This window comes from Trichomycterus rosablanca, chromosome 16, assembly GCF_030014385.1.
Source record: "Trichomycterus rosablanca isolate fTriRos1 chromosome 16, fTriRos1.hap1, whole genome shotgun sequence".
In the NCBI taxonomy this organism is placed as follows: domain Eukaryota; kingdom Metazoa; phylum Chordata; class Actinopteri; order Siluriformes; family Trichomycteridae; genus Trichomycterus; species Trichomycterus rosablanca.
In genome coordinates this window covers 937978-960295 of record NC_086003.1, presented here as the reverse complement: position 1 = coordinate 960295, position 22318 = coordinate 937978, and the positions used below count along the sequence as shown (strand labels likewise).

The following is a 22318-nucleotide window of genomic DNA, read 5'->3' as shown; positions in this document are numbered from 1 at the left end:
AAGGTGCGTCCCACTCACCCCTGTGGTTCCCTGTGAGGTGGAGGTGGACGTGAGCTGGAACATGAATGTGAGGCTTCATTATCAGTGTTTGTTCTGCAGTAAATCCAGACGCCCGCGTGGCTGCTGTAATGAAGCGGGCGGATGTGCGCTGGTATTATACACGGTGAGTCTCCCCGCGCTAATAACGTGTCTGAGCGGGAGGAAGTGATGTCGGACGTGTAAGCGCTTGTCATGGTGTTACGGGGAACAAAAGAGCGGCGGCGTCACGTCTGCAGCGACACGCGGCGTGTCACGCTCGCCCTTTATCCGTCCCACCGTAATAACACGCCGTCCTCGTGAACCGGGAACGCGTGATGAAGAGCGACATTTCTATAAATACCCTCCCTCCGCCCCGCCGCCCCTCCCCGGGGTCGACGCTTTACACTATCGAAAATATTTAACCTGTGCAGGAATCCATCAGGGTGTGAAATCAATGGAGGGTGCATAGCGGCGGCCTTCGGACCGTATTGATCTGCCACCTTTGATCCTGAGAGACGCTAATGCGCTATGATGGTGCTGCTAACGGTTCCTTGTTATTATTCGCATTTATTCCACGTTTCACTATCGAAGTAGCTTGAGGCGCCTGTATAGAAGTGGAGGAACATGGAGATCAGTGAGTGACTCTCCATACAAGAGACCGACCTCACGCACCGATCCACGAAGTATGAGTGAATAAGAAGGGGTCGCGTCGGAGGGAGGGCGTGTCAGGAGAATATACCCTCCTCGTATGCCATCGGGGTCTTCAGCAGAGGGAGAGGAACTGGCTACGACTAAACTGGGAGAAGAAGAAAGAACGTAGACATAAAGTGGTAAAAACAGAGGGAGGCGGGTGTGGTTAATCCTCGGGCATCTCGTTGTTACAGGGTCTCGTTACGGAGGATTTTGGGTAATGAAATGGGCGAGCGGGGCTGAAACTTAAGTACTGTGTCTGGAAACACCTGAGAAGCTTCCGACAGCGACGCGCGTGTTCTTCAACACCACAGACACGATACTCACGTCTCATGTCGCGTTTTCATGCCTGCTTGGTCCTTTGTTTCCTCCAGCGTTCATCAGTTCATCAGTGAGGGGAATGTTTACAGTCAAGCAGGTTTTATGTCCACACTGGCATGCAGACAAGGTACCAGGACGTCACGGTCCAACAGAACAGCTGAAAAGATCACACAGAGGTCACTGAGTGGAAACCAGACGTCTGACCAGCTCACGGTCAGGCGTCTGAATACTTTTGGCTGTTCATTACACCTCCAGGCTTAATGAAATGTGTAATGGAACGAAGTGAGAACGGTGAGATCGTCACCTCATTATCGATTCATGGAGGGTGTAACGTTGCTCCTCGTATTTCGGGTTTAAGTGCGGTGGCGTCCTCTCTGTGTCCTGTAACCTGAGGCGGACAGAAGCGTGGACACACGGTCATCACTTGTGCCACGTGTGTCACTAGATTCATTTACGATATCGTCATCTCTCAAAAGAGACTCATTAGAAAGGAAGTCCACATACTTTTGGTGGTGGGGTACACTTACTTTTGGGTAAGGGTTCAGCACCTTTACTGATGTTCTCGATTACCCTCCTCCTCGAGCGCACCAGCCTGAGGAACGCCTGACCGATGGCTTTGTACTGTAGTTTCCTCAGCGAGCAAAAAAAGTCCAACGCTGGGTATTTTTCTTAATCCGCCACCCCTCCGGGTGTGTTCCTCTCGCCCCTCGGCATTATGGGTTGCCGTAAACACCAGACGGTAATGATGCACATGAATCAGTGTCAGTGCCACAGGTCACACCGGGGCTCCAGAGGATCCTCTCACGGCTAGAAAATCAGGTATCTAAATTTCGAGGGGGAACGCTTCGGCCCCTTTCGGTTCTGCCATGGGGAACGCTTCGGCCCCTTTCGGTTCTGCCATGGGGAACGCTTCGACCCCTCTCAATTATATAAGTTAAGCTAAATATCAAAGGCGAACGCCTCGATCCATCTCAGTTCTACCAAGTGGAAAGTCTCGGCCCCTTTTGGTCCGATCAGGTAATCTAAATTTTGAGGGGGGGCGTCTCAGTCCCTCACGATTCTACCGGGGGGGAACGACTTGCTCCCTCTCTGTCCTATCAGGTAATCTAAATTTTGAGGGGGGGCGTCTCAGTCCCTCATGATTCTACCGGGGGGGAACGACTTGCTCTTTCTCTGTCCTATCAGGTAATCTAATTTTCAAAGGGGTAACGCCTCGATCCCTCTCAATTCTACCAGGGGGAACGACTCGACCCCTTTTGGTCCGATCAGGTAAATCTAAGTTTTGTGGATGAATGCCTAGGCCCCTCTCGATTCTACCAGGGGGAACGACTCGGCCCCTCTCGATTCTACCAGGGGGAACGACTCGGTCCTTACCGGTTCTACCAAATAATTCTGAGGTGAAATGCCTTTGCCCCTATCGGTTCTACCAGGGGTAAGGACTAGGGTTAATTTAAATTTTGAGGGGGGAACGTCTCGGCCCCTCTAGGCTCTATCAGGTAATCTAATTTTCAAGGGGTACAACTCAGTCCCTCTCAGTTCTTCCAGGCAATCTAAATTTTGAGGGGGAACGTCTCAGCCCCTCTTGGTTCTATTAGGTAAGCTTAATTTTAAGGGAAGGGGGGCGTCTCGTTCCCTCTCTGACCCACCAGGTAAGCTAAATTTCGAAAAGCAACATCTTAGCCCCTCTTGGTTCTACCAGGTGGAACAAATCAGCCCTTCTCGGCCCCTCTTGACTCTATCGGGGGAGTGTCTTGGCCCCTCTCGGTTCTACCAGGTAATCTCAATTTCGAGGGGAACGCCTCAGTCCCTCTCGGTTCTGCCAGGTCAGCTGAATTCCGAAGGAGAACACCTCAGCCTCTCTTGGTTTTATTCTTCAAGTAATCTACAAGATTGTGGAGTGTGTCTGAAGAAATTTGGATCTGTTTGTGAGGTCAGACCTTGATGCCGAAAGTGACGGATGAGGACCGGACGAACGCTGACCGTGCAGACGGGTGAACACCGTGTTAATCAAAAACCACTAATATTTTCTCTTACACAACACCACATCACTCAACTGCAACCAGCTGCTGCAGATAAAATCCAATCCAGATGTGATCCCTTCAACATCTGTCTGCCAAGGTCAGCGCGGATTCACCATATCGCTGCTCGTCTTTTATTCCCGGTGCTTCAGTCCTGGCTTTTATTAAACGCTCGGTGAAACGGGTTCCTCATTCCTCGACTCTGGCCTGATCAGGTAACAAGAAGCGATCCTTTTTTTTAAGGTTGGTCAACAAAATTGGGATGAATAGGAACACAGACTGTGAGCTTTGCCCAACATCGCTACCTGACATCAGTGATGTGTTTTTGAGTGGTACAAAGAAACCAGATAAGCAGAAACTGACTCAGAGGTGAGGATCAAACCCAGGTGGTCGGATTCATCTTGCAGTGCCACACCTCCACCCCTGGTACATTCGGGGAAACCCACACCGCTTTTGGGTTCGAATCTCAGCTCCACTATTAGCCATCCAGGCATCCACACAGACGCACTGTGTATCAGCTGGGACGACGGCTGAAACGGGGTTCCTCGTCCTCATCTCTGGTGCAAGTGCGGCCTCTGCTGACCATTTGAGGCCCCGCCCTTATCAGGGGAAAAGAAGCGATCCTTTTTTTTCAACATTGGGATGAATTGGAACACTGGAAGACTGTGAGCTTTGCTCAACATCGCTGCCTGACGTCAGTGACGCTGAGTGGCCGAGTCAGTGCCACACCTCCACCGCGGGCACATTCACCCTGCATACATTCGGTATCATTTATATCCGCCAACCCATATAATCTCTCCTGCTTTCATTAATAATGGAGCGCGTCGCTGCACCACGCGGCTATATCTCAGTCCTGATGGATCCTCTGCTGCAGGCTAACCGCCTCGTTAATCAGGTGACGCCGCCGCCGCGCCGCTGCTGACCTCACACGTGCGCAGCTACAGAATCTGCACACTCAACAAAACAAACTTCGCCAGACACACACAGACACACACAGACACACACACACACACACACATGCCGTGTCCTAATTCCATTCACGCACCACACACACACACACACACGTTCTGTACGGCACATTCAGAGGTTTCCATCCCTGTCTCCATGGCAACAGCACAGCTCATGATTATGGCTGAGGATGATTTGTTTGAGCCGCGTGTGAATCGGCGGCGCGTGGCGGCGTGAATCGGAACTCTGACGCCGTCCCGGTGATGAGCGGCACAATTCTGACTAATATTTAACAATGGAGTTTTTATTTAAGTACAAACATGCAAACGTAGTTGAACAAACCCTTACAAGGACTAGTAATCAGAAGGTCGCTGGTTCAAGCCTCACCACTGCCAGGTTATCACTGTTGGGCCCTTAAGCAAGGCTCAGACTGCTCAGACTGTACACTGTCACAGTGCTGTAAGTCACTTTGGATTAAAGCGTCTGCTAAACGCTGAAAATGTAAACATGGGGGCAGCATGATGGCCCGGTGGGTGGGTCTGGGTTCGAATCCCCAGTCGAGCGGTCCGGGTCTTTCCTGTGTGGAGTTGGCATGTTCTCCCCATGTCCCGTGTCTGTGTGGGTTTTCTCCGGACGCTCCGGATTCCTCCCACAGTACAAAGATGCGCAGTCAGGTTTAATGGAGATACTAGAAATTACCCTAAGTGTGTGTGTGTTAGTGTGTGTGTGTGTGTGTGTGTGTGTGTGTGTGTGTGTGTGTGTGTGTAAGTGACCTTCTATTTTCCTCTTTCCGCCCACAGGCCACTTTCTATAATATGATACATTTAATATCATGTTTTACCGAGATTAAATGTCTAATCTGCACACACACACACACACACACACACACACACAGCAGCAGCAGCAGCAGCAGCTGGAAGTGACCAGATGTTAATTATTAGTAAGAGTACAATAATAAATCCGGCTTTTCAGATCATTGGTTTAAAGAGAGAGAGAGAACAGAACGACTCAAATACATCAACAACAACATCAAATAATAAATAAATAATAAATAATAAAAATAATAATATCATAATAAATAATAATAATGATGATAACAATAATAAAAATAGTAAATAAATAAATAAATAAATACATAATAATAATTATTATTATAATAATAATAAATAAATAAATAAAAATAATTAATAAATAAATGAATACATAAATAATGATAATAATAATAATAAATAAATAAATAAATAAAAATAAAAATAATTAATAAATAAATAAATACATAAATAATAATATAATGATAATGATAATAATAATAATAATAATAATAATAAAAATAATAATAAATAATGATAATAATAATAAATCATGATAATAATAATAAATCATGATAATAATAATAATAATAATAATAATAAATAAATAAATAATGATAATGCAATAATAATAGTAATTATAATAATAAATAATAATGATGATAATAATAATAATAATAATAATAACAAATAATTAATTAATAAATAATGATGATGCAATAATAATAGTAATTATAATAATAATTAATAAATTAATAATAATTATAATAATGATGCTGATAATAATAGTAATAATAATAATAATTATTATAATCATGTTAATAAAAACAATATTGATGTGATGGAGGTCTGATGGTGGCGCTGCAGAAAGGTGTCGCTTGTTTTGTACCGGTGTTCATAAACTTTTGACTGTGCTGAACGTACACAAGCGCTAACAGAGCGGAGACATTTCAACCTGAACCGAGTAAAACTAGACAAGCACCGACGGCCCGGACGAAACGCCCCACCACACCCGAGGCTCATCACACCGAAGATCAAAGAGAAACGTTCCTCTGAGGTTCCTCTGAGGTTCCTCTGAGGTTAACCAGGGTTAGAGGCTAATGAAGCACAATTAAAGAGCGGCCTTGTGATTCTGATGCTAAACCGGCGAGTAAATGTTTACCATGTTTACCATGACTGAGATGCTCACATGTGGTCAAACACCTGGACAAACACACACACACACACACACACACACACACACAAGCCAAAGCATGTGGACGTCCCTCCTGACTGTGTGTAACAGGATGAACTGGAACCTCGATCGCAAGCCAGGCACCACTTGGTTACACCACTGTTTTATCCTGGTCAGGGTCGAGGTGGGTGAAATTCACTGGACGAAAGGTAGGAAACACACTGGACAGGTTGCCAGTCCAAACACACGTACGCACACACACTGCACGTCTTTGGAATGTGGGAGGAAACCGGAGCACCAGTAGGAAACCCACACAGACACAGGGAGAACATGCAAACTCCACACAGAAAGAACCCTGATCTTGCTGTGAGGCAACAGTGCTACCCACCGAGCCACTGTGGGTTTCATTATTATTGATCAACTATTATTATTATTATTATTTGTAATATTATTATTATTATTATTATTAAAAAATGGAATTATTTTTCAGCTGCTATTTTATTTTCAGCCACCTGATGGAGCCAGAACTTCCTAAATCCGGCCCCCGTCCTCAGAGCTGATGGTGGAACTCCCGGGTGCTGCAGGAATGTTTAAAACCATGTGGAGGGAAATAAATCAGAGCTAAAGGGCTGAGAAAGAAACTAAACCTGTCACTGTAATTACACCTCTGCCCTCTCCTGCCCACTCCTGCCCTCTGCAGTCACGGGTCAAACGGACGACCACAAGCACTTAAACGATAGCCGGGGGTCAAGGTCCGGGACCCGGGGGACAAGTGTCCATGAGGATCGTTACCCTGGGAGTTTATTACCTAAATTACTATCAGGAGGGAGACGGTGCACCTGTGCCGAGTCTGGAGGAGCTCGTCTGGGTAATGTTTAGCTAGAATTTACCCACAGAGGGTAAAATAATGTAAAAAAACAGCTACGACGTGGTAAAATGAAGCTCTGATAATTTTTGAAGCTCTATAGCGCATGTGTGATGCTTCTCTGTCCTGAGAAAAACTCTTCATGTTCTTCTAATAACAATCAAATATTGTTATTAATTTTATTCATCATTTTTTAAAATACGAATATGAATAAAGGGCGCTCGGGCGGCACAATGTGCTTGCCCACTACTGCTGAGATTCACCGCTGAGACTCCAGTCCTAGTGGTGCTATTGGCAAAAGCACTGTGGTTATAACGTCCTGTTCAGGGTGTGTAATTCTGGAGGAATCAGAGCCCACCGCGACCCTGACCAGGATCACACTGCTGCTGCTTTATCCTGGTCAGGGTTGGTGCAGATACGATTCCATCAGATGCCGTCCCACCACAGAAATAGTCACTCATGCCCATGTAGATCCCTGTCAGGCCGATAGCGGTGCTGAGATTCTAACCCAGATCTTCACATTAGTGGGTTAGCGTAACAGACCGCTACGCCTGGTCAGGTGCTCAGATACAGTCGGATGGGCTGAGGTCTTCTTTCTGCTGCCACAGTGACCCCTGCTGTCCGGTCGAGCCACTGCGCAAGTGGTGGATGAATACAGCGAGCACAGCATAATTCAGTTTCATTCAATTCAGTGTAATTTAATTCTATTTAATTTACTTCTATTTAATTTAATTCAGTTTAATTTCATTTAATTCAGTTCCTTTAAATTCAGTTTTATTTAATTCAGTTTTATTTAATTCAGTTCCATTTAATTCAGTTTTATTTAATTCAGTTTAATTTAATTCAGTTTAATTTAATTCAATTTTATTTAATTCAGTTTAATTTAATTCAGTTTTATTTAATTCAGTTTTATTTAGTTCAGTTTTATTTCATTCAATTTTATTTCATTTAGTTTTATTTAATACAATTTTATTTAATTCAATTTTATTTAATTCAGTTTTATTTAATTCAATTTTATTTAATTCAGTTTTATTTAGTTCAGTTCCATTTAGTTCAGTTCCATTTAGTTCAGTTTTATTTAATTCAGTTTTATTTCATTCAGTTCCATTTAATTCAGTTTTATTTAATTGAGTTTTATTTAATTCAGTTTTATTTAATTCAGTTCCATTTAATTAGTTTTATTTAATTCAGTTTTATTTAATTCAGTTTTATTTAATTCAGTATCTTCATTTTATTTAGTGCAATCTAATTTAATTCAGTTTCAATTAATTTAATTCAGTTTTATTCAATTTTATTTAGTCTTGTTTAATTCAGTTCAAGTAAATTCACTGCAAAGTTTAATTTAACTTGGTTAATTTCGATTTAATTGTGTTTAATTCAGTTTTATTCAACTCAGTAACATTTAATTTAACATTTATTTTAATTTAGGTCAATTTAATTCAGTTTAATTGATTTTCATTCAGTCCAGATATTCGACAGATACATTCAGTTTAGTTTAATTTAATATAGTTTCATTAAATGATTTAATTTAATTTTATTTAGTTGATTTAATTCTGATCATCTCGGTTCAGCTCAGTGTTGTTTATGGTGCTCAGATCCTACAAAACCTCAGTGAAAGTGAGAAGGTCTGGCTCATAATCAGTGGTACAACTGATCCCAAATGTGTCCAGGGACCACTGGAGTTCTTCCATAACAAACCTAAACTTTACAATTAGGAGTGTCCACATCAGCCCCGGTTCTGGACTGCTTTGCTTGGGGGGGCAGTAAAACCTAATGAGGGGGCATGTTGATAGTCATGTTTTTGAAGCCAGAAATATATTCAAGGCTTGATTTGTGCATGAATGATGACAGCCAAGCTATTGATACTGGCTTAAAGTGATGTATGAGGTAAAGAAATAAAAATGCATGTTTTCGAACTTAAACTTAAAACCCAATGATTAAAAAATACATGTTGATTATGTAAATGGAAAAAAAAAGATTATCTAATTGTATTTCATTTTAATACGCCCCCTTAATTAAATTGCCATTACTAATAGAACAACTCTATTTCTTGAAAGGCTTTAATACAAATTTAAGTCAAAGCTGACAAATGTACCTACACACAGACTGAGAATATTCAAACGTGGAAATAGGAATGAGTGAGAATATTTATATTATTGGGAAATTAAAATATAAAGAAAACAAAAGAATACTAATTCTGTAAAAAAAAAGTGTTTACCAGTATACCTGCCTCTCGCTCACACTAACAGAACATATACTGCCGAACTGAACTGTTTGGGGCAGTCTGCCGATTTTTATATGACTCAAAGAGCCAATCAGGAATAAGCAAGGAAATATCTTCACACTGTAAAACAAAATGCATTTTTGTGATTGGTTCAGAGATCATTTTAAAAATAGCCGTTGCTTGCATTGTGCTTGGGGGGGCAAAGACACAATTTGGGGGGGCAATGCCCCCCTCAGCCCCACCCTAGCGCCGGCCCTGGTCCACATACTTCTGGTCATATGTTGTAAGTGGAATTAAAATGCTGTGCTGATCCACTGATGGTCTATAAGAACAAATTTGGTCAGATCTTCTGTCAGTCTTTATTTTGTTAATGGCGTTGAACTGGTTTTGACTCGGTTCCATTTGGTTCTCCACAGAATCCCAGTTCTGTACTGAGGATTAAACCCAAATTATATCTTATAATAATCACACATACACTAGAGATGCTGTTTATACAGATTAATATGAAATAAATCACATTTAAATGTATTTAAGATTTTGGCACTAATGTATCTGAAAGCGGTTCGTGTTGGTGAATCGACTCATCAGTTTGACTCGCTCTAAAGAGTCGGTTGAAACCATTCGGATGGGGATGATGTGGAGCGCAGCGGCGCATCAGCAGCGGCGCTTTGCGGGAGGTCGCGGAGCAGAAAGCGCAACTTCTCCTCATTTAACCTCCTCCAGAAGAGCTCCCACACCCTCGAGAGATGAAGCACCTGAGAAGGTTCGCTCCCCCGACACTCCTGGTCCTGTCTGCTCTCATCTCCCGCGGATTACTCTGGACTTTCCGGCAGGAGCAGGAGGACGCGGGCAGGTAAAGTAACCGTGAACCCAGCGCGCTGAATCCGTGCGGCACTCACACCGCGGCCACTAAACTCAAGTGCGTGTTGTGTCTTCTTGCTGCAGAGAAGTGTGTTCAGAGAACAACATCGCCACCACCAAGTACCCGTGTGTGAAATCCACGGGGGAAGTGACCACATGCTACAGGTGAGTGGAACCAGCCGGATGCGCAAACGCCGCGTGTAGGTGCCGCAAAATGGAACCGGTTTTATTGTAGGTTCTTGTACAGATATGAGCCAGATAGCGGGTTCACACATGAGGGCACATGTTTCCATAATTTAAAACAAAGTTATCCTTATTTGGTCCATATTTTAGGGGAGAACGGGGTCGGTTGGCACAAGTGCGTGTGTGCATTTTGGGGACGCAGTGATTTCCATACACTAACAATACAAACAGTAACGAGTAACACTGTTATCGTGCTGTATACTGTATATATGGGGGGGGGGGGGGGGGGCATGTCCCCAAAATTCATATATGCACAAAATCGCCCCTCATACATAAGTATATATATACTGATGTAAGAATGATGGAACCATTCCACTCAGTAGATTTGCGTAATGTTTGGATTTGGATCTGTCGGTGTTCTCATCAGATGTTGAAATGGCAGGAATGTTTTAGAATAGTAGGACCCCCCATGTCATTCCAGTAGATTTGTGCCCCCACGTTTATTATTTATGCCTAATTAAGCCTAATTAATGCCTAAACGTGTGGCTTTTTAAGTAAAGTGCGTTTATGTCAAAACTAAATATGAAATAATATTTAATATTAATGTACACAATAAAATAATATTAAATAGTGAATAATAGACGTACACATGAATTCCTGTATCATTTATTTCTTTCGGTTGCTCCTGTATTTGTACATTAATCTGGTCCACATACCAGACTTATTGGCACAATTTTTACGTCTTCCTGACGCAACACTCCTACTTCTATCCGGGTTTGGGACCGGCACTGAGAGTGCACTGACAAGTGCACCCCACAATAACCTCGGACATTAGCCGATCATGTCCATGCACATGCCTGACCGGCCGATAGCCCAGCTGAGATTCGAACCCCGTACTTTCCCACTGCACCACCCAATAACAGACTTTTAACAACGTTGTGGTAAAACGAGCACTAAAACTACAAAACTTCTATACGTCAATTAACGATTGAATTATTATTGATGGATTTGATTAGTTTGTTTACTTTTATTTATTTATCTCTGAAATGCATCATAAAGACCTTTGTCACTCTTTTGGCTCCACTTCAGCGTGGGTCAGGAACCCTGACCTGAACTCATTTCCAGTATGAGAAAACAGTTTGACCTCTAGGGGCGCTGTTGTACCTTGGGTGTTCCATTTAATCTTACTACACACTACCCCTTTACTAGCCCTAAACTGCCCCTGTGCCAATTTTGTTTATGCAATGTGCTGGTCTGAAATGCAGGAATGGATGCACATCAACAAATGAAATGAAGTCGACCAGATAAAATGTAACAAACTGCATTTTTATTTGCACTTTCCATACCGTCCCGACATTTTCTAATTTGGGGCTGTAACAGGAAAAAGGCTGTGGCTTCGCTCCCCATATTCCACCCCGACGTTCCACTACTAAAGAACTTCGTCTTAATTCCCTGAACACACGGCCAGACGTTCCAGCTGACCGAGCGACGGTTCAGATGCCCTCTCGCCAGAGTTTCAGTCGTGGCTCTGAAAGCTCTAAACCGGCTTTCATTCGGCGGGTTGAGTCGGCGGACCGGTGCAGAGATGTGACGTGTTGAAGGTTGGGGATTAAGGGCGTAAGGAAACGTAATCTCGGAAACAAAGCGCGTGCAGACGCTGCAGGACGTTAAGCCGCGTCTGACAGCTGGATGTATTGTTAGAGTCAGCAGCTTTGAACAGACGCAATCGAACCATTAATAGTGCCGACGTCTCTGGCTCAGAACATGCCACCGAAGAAAGTAGAGTCTAAAATCATAAAAATCCACGGAGGGTTTATTTATTATTGGTTCTGTGTTCTTCAGAACGTGGACTGATCTGACTGCAGCAGGTTGTTTTCTAGAGATCACGCAGGTCGAAATCTGTCCTCACGCTGGACACACATGATGTTTAGGTGCCGAAAATCAAACCCTGAAGAACGGACCAACAGTTTGCTGTGTTCTCTTCTTCCTGAAGAACCAAACCGTTACGATTCTGCCTTTAAATCATGTCAGAAATGTTATATTTTGAACAAACGCTGAGTTTACAGGTTGGGGTTTATGGTAGCTGCAGGTATTGATGCCATAGTGAAGTTCATAGTGAATTTTTATCAGGTACAGATGTGGACGCAGGGGCGGTCAGGTGGCGCAGCGGTAAAATACCCTAGCCCTCAGGGCTCGAATTTCAGTGCTGCTATCTTACTTTTGTTGTGGGCAGTTGTAGCCTAGTGGTTAAGGTCTAGTAATCGTAAGGTCATTGGTTCAAGCCCCACTAATGCCAGGTTGCCACTGTTGGGCCCTTGTGCAAGGCCCTTAACCCTCAATTTCTTTGGATAAAAGCGTCTGCTTTTATGTCTTCGGTGGAGGAGTGGCCGAACAGCCTAGGCATTAGGAGGTGCACTCAGTGCGCTCTCAGTGCCGGTCCCATGCCCGGATAACGTAAAGAGAGTTGCATCAAGAGGGGCATCTGTGACACCGTGTCAGATCTGGTATGAGGACCAGAATGATCCATTGTGGAAAATAAACAAAAATAACTGATATAGATGCTTTATTTCTTTACCAGTTGCAATGGCTTCTTGCTTCTCAAGGTTCTTCTGGTTTCTTTGAGAACTTCTCGAGCGTTTTCCAATAACTGCTCATTTTCCAAATATCTCCTCCTTTCTTTCTCTTTCAAGCTTCTGAGATGTAACTTGTCAGTGGACTACATAGCTGGTTTTGTTAAACCCAGTTGCTTTATTGCATCTTCTCAAGACTTTTAGATTTCTGTGCTTCCTGGTGATTGTCGAGCATGAAGTCCAGTAGTACTGCTCCCATTTTCAGTCAGTCAACTGGCTTTGTTTTATTTATAATGGGAAGCAGTGGTGCATGTAAAGGTGAGGGATCTGTTAGATGTCGAGCTGATGGAGGTTCCTCGTAGTTGAGGGACCGTATAGAGCCAAATCATTATGGTTTGATGACTTGTGTGGTCTGTTGGGCAGCCAAGATTCATTGATGCCCAGAGACATGGAGGCTATAATGTTTGGTTCGAACCCAACAGCAGTCGGAGCAATGGGAAATGGACTTCTGGTCTCACTTCTGAAACCCATCTTTTCATGTTGGTGTCGTTTACCCAGGCACCAGGGTGCAGGATACCACATGACACATTTAGAGGTCTTGTGGAGTCCATGCCTCGGTGGTTCAGATCTATTTTGGCTCATTATTATGTCTACCAAAGAAAAATATTATAGAAACATGATTCCGTGATTATATGCGTTCAGCTGGATAGAAAACGACTGCGCCACATCTGTAATCCATTTAGTTGCATTAAGTAAAGTGTAGTCTGTAAATTGTGAATCAGAATGAATTAGGTTCATTCTAAAATGATTTTACTGTGATTATTACTATTATTACCGCAGTAGTAAGAGCGGTTTTGTTGCTGGAGCATGTAGAGAACATGAGGTATGTAATTGTGAACACGGGTCACGCTGGGGGGATCGAGTCTCCCGTACGTGCACTTACACGAATGTTTATGGGGTCCCGGCTGGTCGAGCTGTCGTCACCATCTAAAATACGATATATCACCGGCGGTACGGCGGTACAGATCTCTCCTACGATTACCTACACGTCCTGCTCACCTCGACCAACTTACGGTCAGGTGTCTACATACTTTTGGCCACAGTGTGTCAGCTTTCATGGAGGGTAGCATGTTTAATTCCATCATTCCAGATCCCTGCTAATAACCTGATCTTCAGCCGGACTCCACCGTATTACAGCCGGATTTAAGATGTGGAACCTTGATCCTCTCTAAATGCCGTAACAAAGTGGACATGATCGTGTCCTGATTCTGACCCGGTTCAGGCATCTATCTGAGCCCGGGATCAGGTTTTTAATGCACTGGAGGTACGTTATTTATGAGGATCTATTTTGGCTCGTTCTCCTCTCAGAGCCTCTTGGTGTTCATGTTGGTGTTGAGTTGGTTCCAGAAGGAGATGTGCCATCTTACTGGAGAAACGCCAGCTTATTGGAGGACGTGCTGTCTCATAATGTCCATTTATTCCATGTCTGTCTGATGGTTTGCTAGAAACGTGTTCCGTGTTCCTGCCCTGCGCTGAGCCTGCTGGTGGCTGATGGAACTGCACCCAAGTGATCTTTAGTTTCTTCTCAAGGAGTGGGAGGACGCTCACTGTAGCGGTCACATGCTGATAAACCCATCATCCTGGTCAGGTTTAATGTGGGTCTGGGATTGAAGACCTGGGACTCAGCTCAGGGTTGAACCCTCTGTGTTCCTGTCTCTTTTGGTGGCTCCATTATTGGTGTTCTACAAACTCTGCAGCTCTGGTGTCCTGGACTCAGTCAGTAAATGATAGCGGCGTTCCCTCATGTTGAGTTCTCAGTTCTGTAGCTGCTACTGGCTTTCTGAGTTCTCCAGGCTGGTTCCTCTGGTGAGCATTTGGGTTGCAACTGGTTGTTGCACCCAAGTGATCTTCAGTTTCTTCTCAAGGAGTGGGAGGACGCTCACTGTAGAGGTCACATGCTGATTAACCCATCATCCTGGTCAGGTTTAATGTGGGTCTGGGATTGAAGACCTGGGACTCGGCTCAGGGTTGAACCTTTTGGGTTCCTGTCTCTTTTGTTGGCTCCATTGTTGATGGTCTACAAGCTCTGGTGTTCTGGACTCTCTGGAAGCTCACTGTAGAGATCACATGCTGAGTACAAGTCACTCCACCAATCACCTAGTGGAAGGTCTCAGACAAGAGCCAATCGCTGTCCCTGCAGGACATCGCCTAATCACCAAGATGAGCCACAGCGAAGCTCGAGCACAAGACGTTGGTTCACGTTGATACAGTTTCTACCCTAGTCTGTCACAGCTTCTGTGTTGTCCAATGATCATGTTGCGTGGAGAGAAGAGCTCCTGTTTTCATAATATAGTCGACTGTCTTCTATCTTTAAGTTCCTCTTGTTCCTCTGGTTCCTCAGGCTTTCTGTTATCTCAGGTATAAGAATTCTCTCACCTCCCTGGCACTCGGGTGGCAGCCAAGGTTCTGTACAATAACACCGGCCAGATTAAGAAGAACAACAGAGTAAAATAAAGCAAGACGAAATGATAACACAACAACCAGAAAGCAGGACTAGAGACGTATCTGAGGCTCAAAAGCTTCTGGGAAAATGACGTGGATTGAGCAGAACTAGCCGAACTCCTCACAGTTACCAGACGATGGGATTTAACCCAGATCCTCCGGGGCTTACGCACTCATCCAGCCTGGATTAACCGGAGTAAACCTACGCAAACATGTAGAGCAGTGGTCACACACAGTGACCGGAGGTGAGCCGATATTTGACGTTTAAAGCCAAACTGAATGGGCGACTCTGGTTTTGCAGCGGTCGACCGTTCATCCGCCCTGAGCTGTGAAGCTTCCGTGAAACCCAAGAACCAAACACCCGACCGGACGTGTCACTGCTGATGGACTATTGTTGGTGTAAAACAGGAAATGTAAAAGCGGAATGACATTTTTGGCTGAAGCGCCGGTTTAAAATGAGCTGGCCGGCGTTCATGTTGTTGAATTCGTGCTGTGTGGTGCTGGCGAACGCTCAGACGTCAGCGATGGAATCCGTGCAGCGCAGAACTGGAACGCTCTCTGGTAACCGATACGGCCCGCGTGCGGTGGGTGCTTTGTTACATTTCCAGACGTTTTTGCGTCCTTTAGGCAGCGTGATATACATTATATCCCCCCCCCCAAAAAAATATATTAACATAAATAAAAAATGCGACGTCTATGTGAAGATAAAGCATTCCAGTGGAAATACAGACGCCCGGAGGGGCCGCAGAGACATCATCAGATCATCATTTCATCAGCAGCTTTATGGATCTGAAGCGTTTCTGCCCCGGGTGCTCTCCTATAGCAGCGAGGAACCTGGACGTACACTTCATCCCATCATTATGTATTTATCTCCAGGAGTAGAAGATTTTAAACTAATCCCAGCCCGGCGCTCCGTCCTCTCCCTCCGTCCTTTTTCCATCTTCTTTGACATTTCTGGAAGCTTCTATTTAAATGAAAGACTCCGTGCTCGTTATTCAGATGGATCTCTGCGCTTAATCACGGACACATGCTCGCGCTCGGCTCCGCTGTGTTTGAAGACTCTTCTGATGTAAACAGAAACCTTGACGAGGGTCGTTCTTCCATGTAGTCGTCTGCCAGACGCTCCATCGTTCCAAGGTTGGTTTCTAATTAAACGGTTGGCGTTGAGGAGAGTCACGATGGCAGCATTCGTCTTCTATTATCGTCCGTCTGAAGCTCCAGAAACGTAGAGGAACCCGAAATGTAACCTCTTATATTATTATATAATAATCAGGTCACGACTAAATCCTAATACGTATCACACACACTCACCATGTTATCAGCTCCACTTACCATATAGGAGCACTTTGTAGTTCTACAATTACTAACTGTAGTCCATCTGTTTCTCTGCATGCTTTTTTTTAACCTGTTTTCACCCTGTTCTTCAATGGTCAGGACCCCCACAGAGCAGGTATTATTTAGGGGGTGGATCATTCTCAGCACTGCAGTGACACTGACATGGTGGTGGTGTGTTAGTGTGTGTTGTGCTGGTATGAGTGGATCAGACACAGCAGCACTGCTGGAGTTTTTAAACACCTCACTGTCACTGCTGGACTGAGAATCGTCCACCAACCAAATATATCCAGCCAACAGCGCCCCGTGGGCAGCGTCCTGTGACCACTGATGAAGGTCTAGAAGATGACCGACTCAAACAGCAGCAATAGATGAGCGATCGTCTCTGACTTTACATCTACAAGGTGGACCGACTAGGTAGGAGTGTCTAATAGAGTGGACAGTGAGTGGACACGGTATTTAAAAACTTCAGCAGCACTGCTGTGTCTGATCCACTCATACCAGCACAACACACACGAACACACCACCACCATGTCAGTGTCACTGCAGTGCTGAGAATGATCCACCACCTAAATAATACCTGCTCTGTGGGGGTCCTGTGGGGGTCCTGACCATTGAAGAACAGCATGAAAGGGGGTAACAAAGCATGCAGAGAAACAGATGGACTACAGTCAGTAATTGTAGAACTACAAAGTGCTTCTATATGGTAAGTGGAGCTGATAAAATTGACAGTAAGTGTAGAAACAAGGAGGTGGTTTTAATGTTATGGCTGATCGATGTATGTGACCCTGACCAAATGTTATTTGGGTGCTGGTTTATTCTCAGCACTGCAATGATACTAACACTGTAATTAATAATAATAATAGTAGTGTGTGTTGTTTTGTATGGGTTACATACAGTAATTGTATACCCTCGATAATCATCCGGATGTAGGTGTAGCTTAGAAAATAACCAATGGCCTAGGAGAACCGCAGACTATCACAACCTCCCCTTCAAACCGTGTTCGGCATTGATGACATCAGGCTCTTCTTTCTCCCAGCCAGCAGCAGATTCCCACATAAATCCACAGCACATAACGGAATGTTTTCCTTCTCCGACGTTGATTTGATTCCTTCTTTTAAGTCCTGATTACGCTTGTTTGTTTGGTTCTCCAGTGCAGGTCTTCCGCTCTGTTCGTCAAGGCCTTCGTGCTCGAGCGGATCTGTGGTTTTCGAATCCTTTAGCTTCATGATGACAAGTCTGGTAAAGACTGTATGATCGCTGTGAAGATCCAACATGGAAGGTTCAGATCAGATCAGGTGCATTCAACGTTCAAGCAGATTGGTCATTAAAAGTATAATGAGCACCAGGCAGCCAAACCAACAACACCAAAACATGATACGTCCACCACGTTTCACAGCTGGGATAAATCTTTCGGATAAGTGTGTACTGCCTTTTTTTCCATTATGTGTCCAAGTGTTGTGGAACATCTAGTGGATTTTCGGTGGTCTGCTTTCTATCATCTATACAATGAACACGTGAACTAAGACTTTGCTAAGTTGGGAGGCTTTCTGCAGGTCGTTGGCCGTTCCTCGCGGGTTAACACCTTCAGCATTGCACGTCGTGTGGATTGATGAACACCAGCGTTTTGGAACCGCTCTCTGTAACTGTACTCGGCTCCTTGCATCTCAGCGATTCCTCTGGACGGAGCGGTGCCAGCAGTGCTGTTTTCACTCGCGTTATATTCGCAGCAGATTTGGATCGTGGCGATGAGGACGGAGATCTGAGTCTCCGTTATGTAACAGCGCCGTAAATGGATGAATCTGGCGATAGATAAATACCGCGGACTAATAGGACGCGTCAACTCTCATTCTTCTCCACTGGTGGAAAAACAGTCGTGCGTCTTTCATCGTGTTTCATTGTTCTCGGGTGTTTTTCTGCTCAGGGTTCGGAAAATCAGAAGCATGCTTCGATGCCGTGCTTAAAATTCAGTCAGGATGCAAAACGTAAACATGGTTTTGACATAAATGACGGCTCCTATAGGAGGACCGGGCCGACAGGGTTTACCGGAGGAAACGTTGGAATAAATCACAATACGAAGCAAAACACCGTGTGCTGGATGGAAAAAATAAATGACACCTAGTTTTAAAACAAACATTTTTCAGTGAAGGTTCGTGTTCCACCGAACGCTCGTGAGACGTCACATCGGGCGAAAACGTCGCAAATCACTCGTCTGAGCTGTGATGATGTTTAGCGTGGATCAGCCCTGAGGGAACCTTGTTTATTACTCTTCAAGGGCTGTGCGGAAATATTAGGCAATTTAATAATGATTAACATTCTTCCTGTCGCTCCTCCAGATGTTCTGTATTAACCCGAGGGTTTTATCATTACTGCTGCCTGATGGATTTTGTTGAGTAAAGCCGTCGTGTGCACCATTTGGCTCTGTCTGAAGAATTCTCCGGAATTTTAAAGCGCTGCCGCGGCGCTGCCGGCTGCCCGGCCGCCCGGCCGTGTCATGGTGTGTAACAGGAAATGCTTTAGCTGTTCGTTTGAAGATGTTCCAGACGCTCTTCGGCGCAGATATGACTCTGTTTGTTCTTGTATATACAATTTGCTAGTGTTATGCTAATTAGGAGGCTAGCATGACTGGTGGGTCGTGTTGTGTACGTTGAGCTGGAAACAGATACCCTGACCTCACCGGAGGCTCCTGTTCCAGTTCTCTATTTCACTGAGCATGAATAAATGCGATGGATTTTTAGAATCTGTAGAAATCAGTACAAATTAGGGACAGCTTTATACAAAGCAACTCACAGAACACACGGGGCCTCGCTTAGGGGTCCAACAGAGGCAGGGCATGAACCCTCAACCTTCTGATCAAACGTCTAGTGCCTCAACCATTAAGTCATCAATGTGTCCATATACCAAAGTTGCAATATACACACTCTGTGATGGTGACGGAGGGTCACAAAGCAGCACACGCCTCTTTTGTATTCATGTAAGCTTCAGGCGCACTGAGATCCTGACCAGCCAGAATGAATCACTAAGCAATAATAATTGATGGAATGGTGGCACGGTGGTAGCACAAGGTCCAGGGTGCTGAGGACCTTGGTTGGAGGAACAGTTACAGTCTGTGTTAGTTTGAGATATTTACTTTGGTGACAGCAGGTGGATTGGCGACTCTGAAGTGTGTCTGGTTGTGACTGAGTGAATGAGTTTGTGATGCACTGTGATTGGTCAATCCTGGCTGGAATGTATTCCCTCTTTTCCAGGACATGGTCCTGTGCTCACATCTTACTTCTAGTCAATGTGTGGTGCATTTGGCATGTTCTTCCCATGCTTATGTTCATTTTTCTCCAGGTGTTTTGGACTCCTGCCCACCTAGTGCACCCATCATAAACCTGATCGGACTGAACTGGTTACTGACGCTGGGTCTGTGAATGTTTCTTATAATCTGTAATTTGGATTCATGGTCCTTTGTTTATTAGGACCTGGTCTGGATCTGTTCCGGGGCCAAATGCGCTATGCTGAAAATAACCCAGTGCTCGTGGTGTCTAGATCAACACGACTGGTTTAAATTTAGAGTTTTCTCATCATGCTGGTATTTATTACACACCTGTGTAGTTCTCATCCTCACTTCTCCTCCTGTTCAGCCCAAACCTAATAAATATCCCACAAACAGATAGCACTCGAGATTAGAGAGCCTGAGTGAGTGAGTGAGTGATTTATTATTATTATTAGGTAAGAAATAATCTTCCTGCGTAATCAGAAAAGTGGTCCCAGCTCTGAAATCATTTCACAACCGCCGGCGGAGCTGAAATGATGCGCAGTGAAGTGCTGATGGTTTTACTGATAGGAACCGAAATGAAATTCACCCTGCACCAGGTTCCTGTAGGAACATTCTCATGTCAAAACCTAACGGACTGATCACCCAACTCCATCACTCGCACACGTGTGATACCTTCATGCATCCATTCATCACACGTACTCAGCTTTTCCATCCCCTCACTCTGATAAGACGTAATGAACATTAAACATCATGCTTTTGGCACTCAGGTGATGCAGCGGTAAAACACACTAGGACACCATCGTATGGAATCTCAGCTCCGCCATCCAGGGCTCCTCATAACTGGTGCAATTACGACCTCTGCTGGGGGTCCAACAGTGGCAGGGCATGAACCCTCAACCTTCTGATCAAACGTCTAGTACCTTAACCCTTAAGCCATCAATATGTCTCTGTGATGGTGACCCGGGCATCCTGGCTGGTCTCCTCAGTATTCACGTAGGCCTCGGGCACACTGAGATCTTGACCATAATAAATGACAAAATGCATCACAAATAGGGCCCGGCTTTGATCCTTTACCCCAGTTACAGTCTGTGTTAAAGATATTTACAGCCAGCAGGTGGATTGGTAACTCAGAAGTGTGCCTAGTCGTGACTGAGTGAATGTGGTCGAGGAATAATGCTGATCAGGGTGTGGCTCTCCGTGCACAAGGCTGATCCACATATGAAGTCGCTTCGGAGGGAGACGTTAGTTGACTTGCTAGCGCGCTGTGACACCTCATCCCATTGGTTTGAATGGCAAGATGTTAACTGTGTTAGCTTAGTAAGCGAAGCGCTTAGTACTTAGTAAGTAGCGCGTTCGAATAACCTGACTTATAAGTCATTGACTTATTAGAATCCTCTCTACTGAGGCAGCTGCCTGTGTAGGCAGTAAGACAGCATGGCAGCTCACTAGGTTTTCGAACACACCCAATAAGTAGGAATGTCCACATACTTTTGGTCGTGAACTGAATACGGAGCCTCACGTACAGATCTTGAAGATGAATGAGCTGCCATTTCTCACTATGGTTCTTTTGTTATGGTTGGGATAATGACGTCCATCCACAGGATATTGAGTTCCTCTAAATGGTTTTTAATTTGTGCTGTTATTGGCCTGGAGCAGTCGGTAATCTGTTCTATATCAGACACATTCGTCAGTCTGTGATGGTATACCGCCGCAATTCAGAGGTCAAAGTTCAACAGTTTGAAGAGCAGAGAATCCAGAGCATCATGTAACGCTTCATGCTAACTTCACATTCAAGCCTTGATTTTATTTATCATTGACTGGGTAATAAACAATATAAGGTCCAAAAGTATTTGGACACCTCTCTCATGAGCATGTTGGACGTGTTATTCCAAAACTATGGGTGTAAATATGAAGTTACAGTAATAATGACCTCCAGTCCTCAGAAAAAGACAAATCTTTCCACCAGATTTTGAAGTGTCTGTGGGAATTTGTACCCATTCTGTAAGGTCAGACACTAATGTTGGTTAGGAAGGCCTGTCCTGGTTTAACAGACCTGCCAGGAATGGGTTTGCTGAAACATCTGAACGCAATAGTGTCCACATTGTTTGTAATTTTACTATCTGTCTGATTAGAATTGATTGATGCTTGGGTGGTGCAGACTTTAAGGGAGGAAAGGTCTGATTGGGCTTCTCACTGATGCTAAAAACAGTGACTCCTGCTGGCCAGTCAAGACGCTGACTTGAGTAGTGGAGGAGTACATGAAGCACAGCGTGATCTCTCGTACATGGTTTAGCTCTGAGAATCCACCACTGCCTCTCATTGACCAGCATGGTGATGGTGCAGGCAACAGAGGAAATGTCATGGGGAATTGGAAATGTCTAATTCAAGATCGTCTTTTCTCCTTATACAAAGTAAATAAACGTTGAATGTGGTCCAAACTTAAATCAAGCATCACTGTTGTTAAATCTGATTGGCTGAGCTTGACGGCGGGTCAGTCATCGCTCTGAGGGTCAGGGTTTCGCCTGGTCATGTTCTGTC

General features: G+C 44.4%; 1 protein-coding gene across 1 annotated transcript in view; it reads left to right on the top strand.

Annotated features, from left to right (window-relative positions):
* The first annotated feature begins 15638 nt into the window (after window positions 1-15638).
* The window catches only part of ccbe1 (collagen and calcium binding EGF domains 1), a 43132-nt gene continuing 36452 nt past the window's right edge, over window positions 15639-22318 (top strand). Inside the window, exons 1-2 of the mRNA XM_063012076.1 lie at window positions 15639-15767; window positions 16292-16320. Coding sequence (XP_062868146.1) covers window positions 15639-15767; window positions 16292-16320 — 158 coding nt within the window. The remainder of the gene's footprint in view (window positions 15768-16291; window positions 16321-22318) is intronic.